This window comes from Anomaloglossus baeobatrachus, chromosome 11 (assembly GCF_048569485.1).
Source record: "Anomaloglossus baeobatrachus isolate aAnoBae1 chromosome 11, aAnoBae1.hap1, whole genome shotgun sequence".
NCBI classification, from domain to species: Eukaryota; Metazoa; Chordata; class Amphibia; order Anura; family Aromobatidae; genus Anomaloglossus; species Anomaloglossus baeobatrachus.
Window position 1 is genome coordinate 178,361,092 of NC_134363.1, and position 17,378 is coordinate 178,378,469.

General features: G+C 48.3%; 1 protein-coding gene across 1 annotated transcript; it reads left to right on the plus strand.

The window, feature by feature from the left end:
- The first annotated feature begins 1,024 nt into the window (after nt 1-1,024).
- Nucleotides 1,025-17,085, plus strand: LOC142257060 (nicotinamide N-methyltransferase-like). Its single transcript, XM_075329115.1, has 3 exons — nt 1,025-1,183; nt 11,978-12,185; nt 15,415-17,085. The coding sequence occupies exons 1-3, from the start codon at nt 1,033-1,035 to the stop codon at nt 15,836-15,838; spliced, it is 783 nt and encodes a 260-aa protein (XP_075185230.1). The 5' UTR covers nt 1,025-1,032; the 3' UTR covers nt 15,839-17,085.
- Nucleotides 17,086-17,378: the final 293 nt, after the last annotated feature.

Sequence of the window (17,378 nt, forward strand, 5' to 3'; positions counted from 1 at the left end):
AAAGAGGAGAAGGTAAAGAGACTACTGTTTGTGCCTGTTTCTTTCATTGCTTGTCGGCCCTGCACCGTGTTAGTCACGCAGCACCATAGACTTCCACAAGCACCAACTGTGCCCCGGGCATTGCTCCACCTGTGGGGAGCAGTACCAACATTGCTGCCATAACATCATCCCGGTGGCCTCACACAGCAGCGGCGGCTTAATAGCCGCATACCACAGGTGGCGTCACGAACACAAACATTAAAGTCATCAGCCACATATTCAACTGACACCCACCAGGGCCACGGAGCCGGGCCCAGCCACCACTGACTACCACCGGACTAGTCCGGCCCGGCACCGGGTGTCCCATAGCCCTGGGGTGGGCGAGTCATATCTATCCCTCTATCTATCTATCTATCTATCTATCCCTCTATCCCTCTATCTATCCCTCTATCTATCTATCTCTGCTCTATCTATCTATCTATCTATCTCTGCTCTATTATTATTATTATTATTATTATTTATTTATATATTGCTCTATCTATCCCTCTATCTATCTATCTATCCCTCTATCCCTCTATCTATCCCTCTATCTATCTATCTATCTATCCCTCTATCTATCTATCTATCTATCTATCCCTCTATCTATCTCTGCTCTATCTATCTATCTAATCTTCATATTGCATTCAGTGCTGTCTAAAATCATTAAAAAGCATGTAAGTAAAAAATGCATACAAAAAGGCATTGAAAACGCATGAAAAATGCGAGTTTTGTCAGCTGCGCTTTTCTTGACAAGAGATGACAATAGATACATAAATTGTCGAGCAATTTCTCTTTGGAACTCCTCAAAGTATGCTCATACCCTAAAGCTGTATTTGGAATTAAAATGTTAATGCTCCGTGTACATGTATTATACCACATGCCCGTGACTGACACATGAGAATACCTTGTGATGTGATCATGAATAATGACCCTATTAAATTGCAGATTTGGTTGTAGTTATATAAAAACCTTGAGTTTATGGAGAGTCATTCCGTCTGTGATACAAGATTAGAGATGGCTTCCAGTAACCACAAAGTCTACCATGAATGTGGCTTTGATCCCAGGCAATTCCTGGAGCATTATGTGTCAGACAGCCCCGACATGGTCTTTGAAGAGGATATCTTGAAATTTCCCATTGCAAATCTCAGAAAAACTTTCAATGAAGGTATGTATTGTTCAATGTTTCATTGTTTTCCCCCATACTTTTACTAAAGAACAATTTAATTTACATCAATGTCTCTGTAAATGTGCCCGGGGGCGGTATTCGTGGTGCAGGGTCTCATCTGTGCACACTACAGAAAATTGTGTTGAGTGGAAGTGGGGGGTTGTGGTGGTTGTACTTCTTTGTCCACAGCCTTCATCTTCCCTGGAGTTGCACATTGTGTGGTACCATGTCTCCTCGTACCCACAATAAAGAAGTCAGTCCATGACTTAAAAACGTCTTTTATGTTCAGATAAACTTGAATACAGGTAATAACAAGTTATGCATTCTTCATTTATCTGTTTACAACCAACCGGCTCTTTAGAGAGAGTTGCAGGTGGAATCTTATTGTGACGGGGAGACAAGGATGACACGGGGACACCTAAGCCGACCCTAAGACTGGGAACCCTGTGCTGTCTCTTATCCCAACGGTAGACTTCAAATTAGTCAGGGTCAAACCAGCTACGTGGTCCTGTCTCCTATCCTGACCCTGATGATTACTTCCCCCCCACTCAGGGGGCTGACCGAGACAGACTTAAAAACCCACCAACACAGAACAACAACTGGGGGTAAAGCAAAACTCACATGCACCTAAAACCTGCATCAGGGAATAACCAAAGATGCACGGGTACGGATACAAAGAAAAGGGAAAAGATGGTAGTAGAAACGTCCTCTCTGCTCCTGGGCTAGCTCTAACTGAGTTGAATATCCAGCAACCTCTCCAGGAAGCAGAGGGATTATATACAGGCCGTAAATGATCAACTGCCGGCAGCTGAGGAAGTGTGCTGCAGCACCGGAGGAGAAGTTAACCCTAAAGTGCCCAAAGGAAAATAACACAGTTTAAATCTGTATGGTCTCGGATGGTAATAGAGAACTCTGATCCTGAGCCTTTCTATACATGTGACACTTGTTCTCTGGATTATCCACATCCTACCGATATAAAGCCACACTGCTCCAGGTGTGTCACTGTGGCTCCAATACCTCTTGCATTGCTATCTTACTTTATCATGGGCCACTCTTGGAGCAGTTACCCCTGTGCCAATGTTCTTAAGCTGGGCGTCCCTTTTTCACTAAGGTCCCCTTTCCACCAGGTTTACACTGTCTCCGAACTTTTCACAAGCTTACCTCATAAGAGTCCCCTCTGTTGCTTAAGATGTATACCCGATTGTAGAGTGGACTCTGCATTCTGAGCTCAGTCTACTCCCACACTTTCTTTACATGTCATTTATCCTTTGCTTCCACTAAAAAAACACTTCTAAAACAGGAAAAACTCTTTCCCTGAACACTAACAATTGTTAAACCGAGATACATATAAATATCTTTAGATGGGTCATCTTTTTTAATTTCTGTGCTATACCTCTTTTAAGGATAAGCAGATTGGCTTGAATTTGTCCAGGAAATTTGATTTCCATCATATTTATTTAATGAGTGTGCGCACACACAAAGGCCGGCGTCACACGGGACGATATATCGGGCGATCGCATGAGCGATCGCACCCGCCCCCGTCGTTTGTGTGTCACGGCCAATTCATTGCCCGGGGCGCACAAAGTCGGTAACCGCCATCACACGTACTTACCTCCCACATGACCTCGCTGTGGGCGGCAAACATCCTCTTCCTGAAGGGGGGGGGACGTTCGGCGTCACAGCGACGTCACATAGCGACCGCCCAATAGCAGAGGAGGGGCGGAGATGAGCGGGACGTAACATCCCGCCAACCTCCTTCTTTCCTCATTGCCGGTGGGATGCAGGTACGGTGTTGTTCGTCGTTCCCGGGGTGTCACATGTAGCGATGTGTGCTGCCTCGGGAACGATGAACAACCGGCGTGCTGAAAGATGAACAACATTTTGAAGATGTGCGACATGTCAACTGTCGCGGGCGGAGGGACGCGCTCGCCACGCTCGGGTCTGGGGCTTCTGCTGCTGCTGCTCGGTGGCTCGAGTGGGGGGCCGGACCCGGGGACTCGAGCAGCGCTCCTCACCCGTGAGTGAAAAGGGGGTGGTTTGTTTGGGGAGATAGTTCGTGACGCCACCTATGGGACGTGGTGATAATGGCACCACCACTGCTGGTGACGGGGATCACGGGAGCGATGGTAGGGAGCAGCTATGATGTTGTCCCCTCCGTGGGTAGGGGTTGATGTTCCCGGGGCCCGGCGATGGTACGGGGACGCTGGATAGCTGGGATGCAGGGTTGCAGGGGCAGCGCGGCGCGGTGCCGGATGGCACTGTTGTACTCACTCAGACAGAAAGTCACAAAGTCTCTGGTAAACCAAACGGCCGGATGGATGGGTCCCGCAGCCGGCTGCCGTGTTTTTCTCCTGACCCCGGGTTGGTATTGTGAGTCCTTTCCTGCACCTTCTTGTACGCTCCTCCTGTGCTCCGGGTTTCCAGCTGGCTCTCCGGTTCGGTACCGGACGGGCCACCACCCTGTCCCGGCTACCTACGGTTCCACCAAGACTGTCTTCCCGGCTCCTGCAGACGGCCACTACTGTCTGCCTGACTGGCTACACGAGGGCCCTAGGCTCCAACCTAGGCCCCAGTCTGCGTCTGCCTCTCTGCAGACCTCCTCTCTCTTCCTCTGCCTGGACTTGTCTGAACTTGTTTTCTGCCTCAGCCAGCTAAACTCCTCGGTGGGCGTGCCCATCTGCCTGACTCCGCCCACCTGGTGTGTCTGTCTGAACCCGAGGGAAGAAATCAGGTCTCACTGGGGATGACTGCTGTGAACTGCTGGGGGTGGGTGTGTGTGTGTGTTGTTACCTGTGACCCCTGGCTAGTCCAGGGCATCACATTCCCCCTTGGTGAAATGTAGACCGTCCGCGGGCTGCCCGTCCATCACCGGTTTTATTTTTCAAACTGCAAAAAGATAAAACAAGCATATTTAGAAATCTTCCCTTAACGGGAGGCACATTACTTCAACTTGAAACTGTTCTGCCACCCCCACCTGCGGTGCAGACGGCCTCCTCCGGAACTTGAGGACATTCAGCAGGGGTGACAGTCCATAAAACAGTCAACTTTTTAACTTGTGGGTAGCCGTCCATGTTCCGCTACCGTCGCTGCTGCTGCCGCCACTCCCAGTACGGGGCACGGGTCCCGTGCTCTGCCTCCTACTCAGGAGCCAGGCCCACTTGGATGCCCTCGGCGCCGGCTACAACCAGCCTCGCTAACTGCCGAGGGCCCCATCGCTCCGTGGCCTGCTCCTCCTCCCTGCAGGTGCACTCCGGCTGCTCCACAGCCGGGACGGGGTACCTGGGAGCGGCTGGCGCCGCATCTGGGGCCGACTTCCAGTCGGTTGTCGCCTCTGCTGTGGCTGGGTGGACTGCCGGGGCCAACGTTATCACCGTTGCGGCCGGGCGGACTGCCGGAGCCGGCGTCATCACCGTTGCGGCCGGGCGGACTGCCGGAGCCGACCTCATCACCGTTGCGGCCGGGCGGACTGCCGGAGCCGGGTGAGATGTCATCGGAGTTGCGGCTACTGCTTCCAGGAACCGGATGTGTAGCAGAGTCCTGGCGTCCCTGCTCTTTATACCTTCGGTTACATCAGGTACACCTGCACCCACCCCCCTTGGTTCTTTCTAGCATTTACTTCTTCAGGGGCGGGGCTCCACTTTCGCGCCTTTCCTGCTCGGGGAAGATGCTCGAGCGGGAAATCTTCACGCCAAAGATGGCGGCGCTTCAAATTTTTCGGCCGGACGCCGCCGGCGGGAACTGCAAGACGCACTTCTACCGGTAGGTAGACTGGTTCTATCCTGTTCGTGACGCCAAGTTGTCGCGGGCGGAGGGACGCGCTCGCCACACTCGGGTCTGGGGCTTCTGCTGCTGCTGCTCGGTGGCTTGAGCGGTGGGCCGGACCCGGGGACTCAAGCAGCGCGCCTCATCCGTGAGTGAAAAGGGGGTGGTTTGCTTGGGGAGATAGTTCGTGACGCCACCCATGGGACGTGGTGATGATGGCACCACCGCTGCTGGTGACGGGGATCCCGGGAGCGATGGTAGGGAGCAGCTAGGATGTTCTCCCCTCCATGGGTAGGGGTTGGTGTTCCCAGGGCTCGGTGATGGTGCGGGGAGGCTGGATAGCTGGGATGCAGGGTTGCAGGGGCAGCGCGGCACGGTGCCGGATGGCACTGTTGTACTCACTCAGACAGAAAGTCACAAAGTCTCTGGTAAACCAAACGGCCAGATGGATGGATCCCGCAGCCGGCTGCAGTGTTTTTCCCCTGACCCCTGGTTGGTATTGTGAGTCCTTTCCTGCACCTTCTTGTACGCTCCTCCTGTGCTCCGGTTTCCAGCTGGCTCCCCAGTTCGGTACCGGACGGGCCACCACCCTGTTCCAGCTACCTACGGTTCCACCAAGACTGTCTTCCCAGCTCCTGCAGACGGCCACTACTGTCTGCCTGACTGGCTACACGAAGGCCCTAGGCTCCAACCTAGGCCCCAGTCTGCGTCTGCCTCTCTGCAGACCTCCTCTCTCTTCCTCTGCCTGGACTTGTCTGAACTTGTTTTCTGCCTCAGCCAGCTAAACTCCTCGGTGGGCGTGCCCATCTGCCTGACTCCGCCCACCTGGTGTGTCTGTCTGAACCCGAGGGAAGAAATCAGGTCTCACTGGGGATGACTGCTGTGAACTGCTGGGGGTGGGGGTGTGTATGTGTTGTTACCTGTGACCCCTGGCTAGTACAGGGCGTCACACAACGAGCAACAATAAGGTGAGTATTTTTGCTCGTTAACAGTCGCTCGTAGCTGTCACATGCTATGATATCTCTAGCGATGCCGGATGTGCGTCACTAACGACGTGACCCCCGACGACATATCGCCCGATATATCGTAGCGTGTGACGCCGCCCTAACACTACAGGGACAGCGAGGGCTGTAAATCAACATAAAGGGAGGTGGAGTGGATAGCAATTGACTAGGAGGACCAGTGCATTGAGACCTTGCCTACACTGACGCCCCATCATTTGAATATCTAATAAAAAATAGAATTTTATATATAAAACAAGCAAAATCTACATGACAAGTATGAGTTTTATAGGGTCTAAGTCTCAAATTTGTGAATGTATAATTGATTTAATTTGAATTTTGGATATGACAAACTCCTTTTAAGTACTTTGCTGTAAGTGATAGCATATGTACATCTATATGGGTTTATTAAGCTTATTTATTTTGGGTAAATAATAATAATAATAATAATAATATTTATTTCTGTAGCACCAATGTGACGCCCCTGAGCCAAAGGGTACTGCACCTGATTTCAGGTGCTGTGCTCATTCCGGATTCCTAGGTGACCAGTGCCGGTTCCACACAACACCAAAAACTACACACTGCAGACTTCCCTCCCCAATGGGGACTGGTACCAGGGTCGGGTCACAAAGGGGGTCACCACAGTTGGGTATATAGGATGCCACCACACTTACAGACTTCCGATCCACTGGATCTGGGACTCAGGGTCAGGGAGGAGTCACCGGGGAGTGAGAGGAGCCATAGAACCGTTAGTGACAGTTGGAGTAGTCAGTCAGTGAGAAACTTCGGTCCAGAGAGGAGCTCACCTAGTGTCGCTGGTGGGATACGGTGTCAGTTCCCCCCGGGACCGGCGCAGTCGGGGTGTAGAGTCCTAGGTTAGGGGACACTTCAAGCTCACCTAATAAATCTACCGGGAGAGAAGATTTCACATTTTTTCACCCATCACATTGTCCAGGGCACAGCAGCACATAGAGCCTGGGAATTGAGACTTAGAGCCAGCCCCCAACAGGTTTGTGCTGCCTGCGAATGGGCCGGGATTTTTTACACAAAAAAAGGAGACCCCAAGTAGCTTTAAGCCACGGGGACCTGCCAGCAACAGAGTGCATAGAGGAAGGGCCCACCAGTCACAATACCGACACCGAGATCCGAAGTTTTTGGGATCGCCTGGAGCCAGTCTTGGTGGAGAATGGCACCCTGTGGGCAGAAAGGACAATCAGTGAGTAAACATCTTGAACCGCAGCCCATGTGTCGTCTGTTTACTTGCCATCACTCTGTGCCTCAGCACCACCGTCACTACGACCACCATCATCCTCCCTGGGGCCTAGCTCTGCTTGTGGAGAGCTGAAATATCTTAGCTGTGTCACACCATCAGCCCCAGCAGTGAGGAGAGAGACTATGCAGTGGCGGCTCCCTCTCATAGCCACATATCACAAGTGGCATCACAAACTTTAATAGCAAATAAAACTTCCATCATCACCATCATCATCTCATTCATTTATTTAAAGACACCGCCAGGATCACGGAGCCAAGCACCGCCACCACTGACATCCCCGGACTAGTCCAGCCCGGTTCCGAGTGCCCCCGGCCCTGGAGCAGGCGTATCACCAACATATTCCACAGCACTTTACAATTAAGAGGTTCATATACAAGCAAGTAGCAGTTATAGAAAATACAATAATTAGAGCAAAAAAGACAAACCTGCTCATGAGAGCTTACATCTACAATAAGATGGGGGGACAAGGTACAGGTGCTCATTTACAATGACAATCCAGCCATCTCAAAGAAATGGGGGATAGATAAAGGCTGCCTGAACCAGTCGTCAGCCAATCTTTGAGATGCTTTTGGGTGCGGTGGAGCTTGATGGAGAGTTATGTTCTGAGAAGTTATGGAGGGACTATGTGAATTGAATTTGATTAGAGAGTGTGGTAGGCGATCCTAAAAAGATGTGTTTTTAGGGAGCGACTGAGGCTGAGTAAGTTGTGGTTTGTCCCAGTTTCTTGGGGTAGAGCATTCCAGAGGATGGGGCAGCCCGAGAGAAGTCTTGAAGCCGGGATTGGGAGGTTCGGGTTAGTTTAGATGTTAGTTGAAAGTCGTTTGCAGAGCGTAGATAATGGGTAGGGTGATAGACAGAGATAAGGGTGGAGATGTAGGGGGGTGCCGTACTGTGGAGAGAACAGGTAGGGTGGTAGACAGAGAGGAGGGTGAAGATGTAGGGGGTGCTGCACTGTGGAGAAGACAGGTAGGGTGATAGACAGAGAGGAGGGTGGAGATGTAGTTGGGGTGCTGTACTGTGGAGAGAACAGGTAGGGTGGTAGACAGAGATGAGGGTGGAGATGTAGGGGGTGCTGCACTATGGAGAGCACAGGGCAGGGTGATAGACAGAGAGGAGAGTGGAGATGTAGGGGGTGCCACACTGTGGAGAGGACAGGTAGGGTGATAGACAGAGAAGAGGGTGGAGATGTAGAGGGGTGCCGCACTGTGGAGAGGACAGGTAGGGTGATAGACAGACAGGAGGGTGGAGATGTAGGGAGTGCCGCACTGTGGATAGAACAGGTAGGGTGATAGAGATGAGGGTGGAGATGTAGGGGTGCTGCACTGTGACGAGGACAGGTAGGGTGATAGACAGAGAGGAGAGTGGAGATGTAGGGGGATTCCGCACTGTGGAGAGCTTTGTGGGTGAGAACAAGCAACTTTTATGCACACATTAAGTATACCAACACTGGGAATAGGAACACAATCTTTCTGCACCTACACTCTTCTGGTTCCAGTACAGACTAGCACTCCAACTGCGCACTCCCTAATGGCCCCTGCACAGACTGGAATATCCGTATCCTCAGGACTAGCAGATGACTACTTGGACTCTGCTTCCTGATCAGCCATCGAGTGTGTGAAGCCCCGCAGGTACTGCTGTGTCGGTGCTGGTGCATTACCTTCAGGGACTCCACGTGGAGGAACAGTCTGGTCACAGGTAGGAAACATTTAGGATTTTCGTGACGCCACTCTCGGTATTACGGTCAGAGGACCACCATTGCAGATTAAGGGGTGCCTGGGGCTGATGGTAGGTGCAGTCAGTTGTAGTGGCCTCCCAAGAGTGAGGCAAGCCCCAGGGCCCTGTGTAAGTGTGTGGAACCACAAGGCGCAGAATGACTCAGGCAAAGTCCAGGCAGTCTTTCAGGGTTTTTACTCACAGTTGATGGTAGGTGAGTAACCCGGGCATAGCTGGGATGAACCAGCCTGGAACCAGGTATCCTTCTGACTGGCTGATGAGGGTGACTACCAACTCGCCTTCCTTAGCCCTCTGTGTTTGTGGTGATCCCGACTTGAAGTCCCTACGGGGGTCACTCAGGGAAGTTGCTGCTGCCTTTCTCCCCTCGTTTTGGCCCGTTTGCTTGTAGCCTGGACCAGGTCACTCCGGCTGCTTGCCTCCTGTAAACTATGGACCCTCTCTTTGCTACGTGGCTGCGGACTCTGTAGTGGTGTGGTGTGGGTCTGAAGTGCCCCCACTGGTAGGTTTGGCAGAAGAAAGGTGAATCTATCTCTGCACTGGGACCTGTTACCCCTGTGGGCCTGGTACCTCCCTGGCTGTCCCCTTACTGTGACACTCCGTTGCTCTCTCTAGCCTTGGGTGGATTTCGGGCGGCACTACCAGGTGACCGGTCTCCCCCGTCAGTAGTCACTGCGCGTACGCTGTCAGATTGGGACAGACTTCAGGGTCTGCTGCATGTGACTGCTCTCCCTGAGCTGCACTCACTAACTGGCTCACTACTTCCTCTTCTCCTGTTCTTGCCTACGCAACCTAGCAACCAGGCTCCCTACCACACCCCCTGAGTGGACATGGAGGCTACGCCCCCTCCTGGAATCTCTCAGGAGTCCCTTCAAAGGTCAATGTGTGAGACCTGATTACTATGCGCCTGTGTAGTTACACCCCGGTCAGCCTTCTGGATTACCTGTATTGTACGGCCCCCAGCATGGGTGCAGTACTCAGTAGTGCCTGACAAGGTCAGGGGCGCCACAAGTGTTCACATACCTTGAAAGGAACAAGGGAAAAGGTTGCTAAGCACAACCACAGCAGAACAAGCATACAAAGAAATATCAAACCCAAAAGTGAGGCAACACAAAATACGAGCACAAGTTTAATAAGGAGAAATAATAAAGGCAAAAAGGAAGACCTCCCACAATCCTAACCAATAAACTGAACATAGGTGCAGGTAAGACAAAAGAGATAGTTCAGTACAAATTCAGACTGGTCTTTGTCCAACAGGTAATTCTTAGTAAAGGGCTTGATACTCATTAGCAGAAATTGACCAAGAATGAATATAGCCAGCAATGAGTGGCAGGAGAAGGAGAGCATAAGTAGCAACATTTAGAAAGTGATTAGACAGAGACAATGAGCAATAGAACTCAGGTGATGACCGCACACCATAAAAAAGAAGCAAATGGGAAGGTAAATAGAGATTTAGCACTTGAACTGAGCAAGCAGTGGCTCAAGAAGGAGACAAAAAGATCACATAGCAAAATGTCACCGAGGCATAACAGGAAGAACATGAAAAAACACAGAAATAAGGCAAATTAGACCTAATTGTACACAAAACCTCAAAAATGATGGGGACGAAATTGTTATATTTCCAAGATTTTGGGTAAACAACTTTGTTTCAAGCATGTGATGTTCGTTCAAACTCACCTATGGTAAGTAACAGGTGTGGGCAATATGAAAATCACATCTGAAACCAGATAAAAAGGGAGAAGTTGACTCAGTCATTGCATTGTGTGTCTGTGTGTGCCTCACTAAGCATGGAGAAGAGAAAGAGGAGAAAAGAACTATCGGAGGACTTGGGAACCAAAATTATTAAAAAATATCTAGAATCACAATCTTATAAGTCTATCTCCAGAGATCTTGATGTTCCTTTGTCTATGCTGCACAACAGAATCAAGACGCTTACAAGACATGGCACTGTACCTAATCTCCCTGGACTGGGTCGGCAGAAAAATTTGATGAAAGGTTGAAATTCAGGGTAGTCCGGATGGTGGATAAGCCGCCCAATCAAGTTCCAAAGAAATTCAAGCTGTCCTGTGGGCTCAAGGGCATCAGTATTAGCGCAAACTATCCGTCCACATTTTAATGAAATGTAATGCTATGATGGTGACCCAGGAGGACCCCACTGCTGACACAGAGACAGAAAAAAGCTAGACTGTGGTTTGCAAAAATGAATATGAGTAAGAAAAATCCTCCTGGGAAAGCGTCTTGTCGACAGATGAGACTAAGCTAGAGCTTTTTGGTAAAGAACATCATTCTACTGTTTACAGAAAATGGAATGAGACCTACAAAGAAAAGAACACAGGACCTACAGTCATATATGGTGGAGGCTTAGAGATGTTTTGGGGCTGTTTTGTTGCCTCTGGCACTGGGTGCGGTGACTGTGGGGAGGACATCATTAAATCTGAAGATTATGAAAGAATTTTGGGTGGCAATGTAGAGCCCAGTGTCAGAAAGCTAGGAGTACATCCTAGGTCAGGGGTCTTCCAGCAAGACAATGACCCCAAACACTTCAAGAAGCTCCAAGAAATGGATGGAAACAAATCGCTGGAGAGTTCTGAAGTGGCCGCAATGAGCCCGGATCTAAATCCCACTGACACTTGTGGAGAGATCTGAAAATTGGGAGAAGAAAAGAGAAGATGCCCTCAAATATGAGAGACCTGGAGACGTTTATAAAGACAAGTCCAAGATTTTAGGTGAGAGGAGGAAGAAGGTTGTGGACGGTTATAGGAGGCGACCGATTGCAGTTATTTACTCCAAAGGGTAAAGTGTGTAACCAAATAGTAAGGTGAGGGAGACAACAATTTTGTCCGCCCCATTTTTGGAGTTTGTGTGAAATTACGTCCAATTTGCCTTTTTTACCGTTTTTTTTGTGTTGTCTCAATACACACAAAGTAAATAAACACGTGTATGCCAAAATGTGTAAGTGCAATAATTTTCTGACAGAAATACTTCATTTTTGGGAACAATTTGAATATTTGAAATTTTTTTCTGCAGGTCATGTTAAAGGAGATGTCTTGATTGACCTCACTACTAGTTCCATGATTCATCAATTATATGCGGCCTGTGATTATTTCAATCACATCATAGTGCTGAAATTTAGAGACAGATGCATCATGGAGCTGAAGAGATGGGTGGACTCACGGACAGGAGCGTTTTGCTGGGGTCACGTCTCAAAACTTCATGCCGACACTGAAGAAGAGAGGTGAGATGAAAAAGAGATATGAGGCAGATCTACTGTGTAGACAGGGCTGACTGTAGATTATTTTGCTGCCAGAGGCATAAATGGTTTGTTATTAATGACGAATACTGGAATAGATTTGGTATTCGAATATCATAAAGCAAACCTGAATATTTCACTATTGCCCATCTCTAGTGATAACGTATCATAACTCGGGATGAGCAAATGTATTCGCCACTATTCAGTATCCGACGGCTAATAGGGTATCCGAGGTATTCGCTATCCGACGGCTAATATGGTATTCGCTCCAGCACTTTCATTTTCGTTTTTGGACTTCCTGGTGCCTTTTTCCAGCCAATGAACACATCTGACGTGTCTTGCCCTCACAGTAACGCCGCAGCCATCTTTGTTGTGGTGTTACTGTGATTGGCTTGGCCGCACGGCTATATAAGCCAGCGGCCATTATGGTCAGTCGGTCTCTCCCTCTCTCTTTCTTACTCACTGATCAAGGGCGCGGCACTGTTGTCACACTGTGGCGGGTTCTCCAGCTTTTGAAAATACCGGCCGCACATTATTAAATCTAGTAATTCCTGCTTCCCCCGCCCACTGGCGCCTATCATTGGTTGCAGTCAGACACGCCCCCACGCTGAGTGACAGCTGTCTTACTGCAACCAATCAAAGCCCCCCGTTGGCGGATCTATATCATGCGGTAAAATAAATAAATAAATAATGTAAAACAATAACGTGCGGTCCTCCCCCAAATGATACCCAGCCGAGGTAAGCACAGAGCAGCGGGCCGGTATTCTCAGGCTGGGGAGGGCGAGGGCCATGGTTATGGCCCCCTCTCTCGCAGCCGAGAGTATCAGCCCACTGCTGCCCCGAGAATGTCACATCCATTAGATGCGACAGTCCCGGTGTGTCACCGGCCCTTCCTGATTGCTGTGATGCGGTAGCCATAAGGGTAATAAGGAGTTAATGGCAGCGCATCACTGCCACTAAGTCCAAGATTAGTAATGGTAGCGTCTATGACATGCCATCACTAATCTGTAAGTAAAGTAAATAAACACACACAGAAAAATCCTTTATTTGAAATAAAACACCAAAAAGCCCCTCTTTCACCACTTTATTAACCCCCCAAATATCCAGGTCCGGCGTAATCCACACTGATTTGGCGACGTCTGTGAGCGAGTGTCCAATGCAGCCTCATTCCGTGAACGATCCTGCAGAGGTAACTCCAGGTCTCACGGTCAGTGATGTCAACACATTACCGATCGTGAGAACTGTAATAAAAGCTGTAATATCATCTATCTATCCCTCTATCTATCTATCCCTCTATCTATCTATCTATCTATCTATCTATCCCTCTATCTATTTATCTATCTATCCCTCTATCCATTATCTATCCATCTATCTATCTATCCATCCATCTATCTATCCCTCTATCTATCTATCCATCTATCTATCTATCCATTCATCCATCCATCTATCTATTATCTATGATTCTATATATCTATCTATTATCTATCTATCTCTCCATCCATCCATCCATCCATCCATCCATCCATCTATCTATGCATGCGCCCAGCGTTCATTGTGAAGGAGGAGGGATGCGGGGGATCAGCACTGCAAAAAGGTAAAAACAGCGGGGGAACACTGGGAGACACCAGGTGGTATGGGGGGGACTTAGATGGACATGGGGAGGAGTTTTCTGTCGCATGTGTCATGGAACATGCAACAAAAATCAGAGGAAGAGGGTGAATGCGGGCGGCGCGTTTGTGTGCGTCCTGTCATCTTGGATGAATCGGGAGGGGGCAGAAATGCAGTGAGGCACCTTCTATAGGCTGTGCCCATACTGTTTCTGCCTTTTCCCATCCATTTCAGCCTCTTCCTCAGTCACCATAGGTCACCGACGGGTCCAACATAAAATTATTCTGTTTTCTCATAGACTTGCATTGGGGGTCGAATATTCGCGAATACTCGAATAGCTGCAAGGTATTCGTCGGATATTCGGCAGAGCGAATAATAGGGTATTCGATCATCCCTAATCATAACCCAGCAACCCTGTTGAATGGTGCAATGCCCTAAGAAAATATTAGAATCGCATAAACTTTAGTAAAATGTAATCCCCAATGGCAGTACTATAATATGCAGAAGGTATTTTGTTGGGAAAATCCAGGCCAATGATCTACTATGTATACTCACCATGAGAAGACATCGTAGGGTCACCATGGGAAGACACCCTTAGCCTTGATAAGATTTATCCCTTGAAGCTGAGAAGACACTTTCCTCACCTGCTCTCTCCATCTTTGACTTTTCATATATACAGCCCGCTTTTTCTGTCAGCCACTATAGAAAGCTCCATTCACAATCCTTCTCAGCTGTCGGCCTTACGAGGTAAGCTTGTGAAAAGTGCGGCGACAATGTAAGCTTGGTGGAAAGAGGACCTTAGTGAAAAAGGGACGCCCAGCTGAAGAACATTGCCACAGCTGCCAGAAGTTGATCATTTCCGGCCTGTGTATAATCCCTCTACTTCCTGGAGAGGTTGCTGGATATTCAACTTAGTTGATGCTAACCCAGGAGCAGAGTGGACAGGTCTGTTGCTTTCTGCTGAGATCTGCTGCAATTGTTGTGAGTCATTTTTCCTTCCTCCTTTTCTTTGTAGCCTACCGGTGCACCTGTGGTTTTCCCCTAGAGCAGGTTTTTGGTGTGAGTGAGTTTTGTTTACTCCATATTTCTACTTGTAGGTGGGTGTTTGGGCGCCATCTGGGTCATTCCCCTGTGTGGTGGGGGCACAGTTGTTAGGGCCTTAATTGGAGACAGGGTCACGCTGGAAGCTCGACCCTGACTACCACAAAGTCTACCGTCGGGATAAGGGACAGCTCAGGGTCCTTAGTCGTAGGGTCAATTTAGGAACCTTTTTACTCTTTATTCCCTATATTATCCTGTTACAGTGCTATGCACATATTTTATTCTTGCAATACTACACTATAGCAATTTTGTCCACAAAGATCATTCTATTAATTCATAAGGTTCTCTAAAATAGTGGCTTTGTTGGAAGAGACATAATACACAATCCTTGGCTGCATACAAGTAATTTTGGTGGAAAAGCTTTAATGAATCGAAGCCTTAGTATACCGGCCTTGGTTGTATTCATGTCGTTCAGTATTGGAAGTCATGGTCCAATCATGACTCTGGAACAATCACTTTTGATGGGGACAATGGGACAATCACTTTCCCAATTATTTTCTTGCAGTGAAAAGTTTCATGAAAGAGAAGAAAAAATGAGATCAGCCCTTCAACATGTTGTGAAATGTGACCTCAAGAAAGAAAACATGATGGAGCCGATGGTCATACCACCAGCAGATTGTATCATCAGTGCTTGGCTCCTGGATAATATCAGCAAAGACCAAGAGGATTACATCAGATATCTCAGGAAGTTCTCAGGCTTACTTAAACCTGGAGGACACATTATACTAATAGGGTGTTTAGAAACAACTTATTACACTGTTGGGACAGACAAGTTCCATCTTCTTCATTATGATGAAGATTTTGTCAGGAAAGCTCTGGTTGGAGAAGGTTTTGTTATTGACCGTTGTGAGGTTAGGAATAGAACTGTTGAAAGTGATCTTACTGACCATAAGGGCGTCATATTTGTTGCAGCTCACAGAGAGAAGTAGGTTTGAGTAGTAACAAAAAAATTGAAGGAGTTGGGCCAGAAAATCAAATTATCTCGTATCCACAAAATTGGTGGAAACGTGGTGATCTTTTGAGTTGGAACACTAGAAGTCCCATAGATCCCATGCACTGAGCTCTGAAGTGCCGTATTTGAGTTGAGCGTTGATCTGTTATACCATAATCACTATCGCTCCATTTACTGTTAGAATGGCAGAGCTAGCTGAGTCTCATAGACAATGTTCAGCAATTTGTTGGATAGCCAACTGCTTTTATGATTAAGGGGTACTTCACACACAGCGAGATCGCTACTGAGATCGCTGATGAGTCACGTTTTTTGTGACCTCATTAGCGATCTCGCTGTGTGTGACACTGAGCAGCGATCTGGCCCCTGCTGTGAGATTGCTGCTCGTTACACACAGTGCTGGTTCGTTTTTTTATTGTTGCTCTCCCGCTGATAAGCACACATCGCTGTGTGTGACAGCGAGAGAGCAACAATCCTGAATGTGCAGGGACCAGGAGCCGGCGTCTGACAGCCTGCGGTAAGCTGTAACCAAGGTAAACATCGGGTAACCAAGGTGGTTACCCGATATTTACCGTCGTTACCAGCCTCCGCAGCTCTCACGCTGCCAGTGCCGGCTCCTGCTCCCTGCACACGCTAAGTTAAGCGGTGTGAGCTGGTAACCAAGGTAAACATCGGGTAACCATACCCGATGTTTACCTTAGTTACCAGTGTCCTAAGCTTCCAGACGCCGGCTCTGTGCAAGCGCAGCGTCGCTTGCACGTCGCTGCTGGCTGGGGGCTGGTCACTGGTCGCTGGTGAGATCTGCCTGTTTGACAGCTCACCAGCAACCATGTAGCGATGCAGCAGCGATCCTGACCAGGTCAGATCGCTGGTCGGATCGCTGCTGCAGCGCTAAAGTGTGAAGGTACCCTTAGATGCCTGTTTTTTCTAAGATGCCTTCAAAATCCTCATATTATGCAATTCCATTAAAGTTAAAAATTCCAAAACTCTTCTTGGAAAAGTTTCATAATATTTCTTCATGGCAATCGGATCCCTGTTTTCTTATAACAGAGATTAAAATCTTCTGCTTAATTGGTTATTTTTGCGCCTTTATTTTAGGAAATTTTCTTGGAATGATAATTGTGGGAAATGAAAATAGTACCATAACATAATGGTATAATTTATGAGATAATATGTTTTCATGAGACTTCTGGCTATTTACATGTAATCAACATTGTAATAAAAATAATATAATATTGAACTTGAATAATATGATTTCCTTTTTTGGTTATTGGGTTATTGCTACCTGTGTGCTTCATTGCCAAAAAGTCATCAGTTTGATTTATGAGCCATGGGTAGTTGTTATGCGCACTAAATTTCACATGTGGCAAATAACATAAAATAAGGTTTTACTTCAAACCATTACACCTGACCCGCCAGGTTCTTGTACAGACTAGAAGTCCCAAATGCACCGTTCCTAAAGGCTCCTGCGCAGACTGAATCAACCCTAACTGGATAAGTCAGATGACCACTCTGACATT

Coding starts and splice junctions, on each gene's coding strand:
- LOC142257060 (XM_075329115.1), top strand. CDS start 1,033: ATGGCTTCCAGTAACCACAAAGTCTACCATGAATGTGGCTTTGATCCC. Junction 1,184..11,977: donor CAGAAAAACTTTCAATGAAG/GTATGTATTGTT, acceptor TTTTTTCTGCAG/GTCATGTTAAAGGAGATGTC. Junction 12,186..15,414: donor GCCGACACTGAAGAAGAGAG/GTGAGATGAAAA, acceptor ATTTTCTTGCAG/TGAAAAGTTTCATGAAAGAG.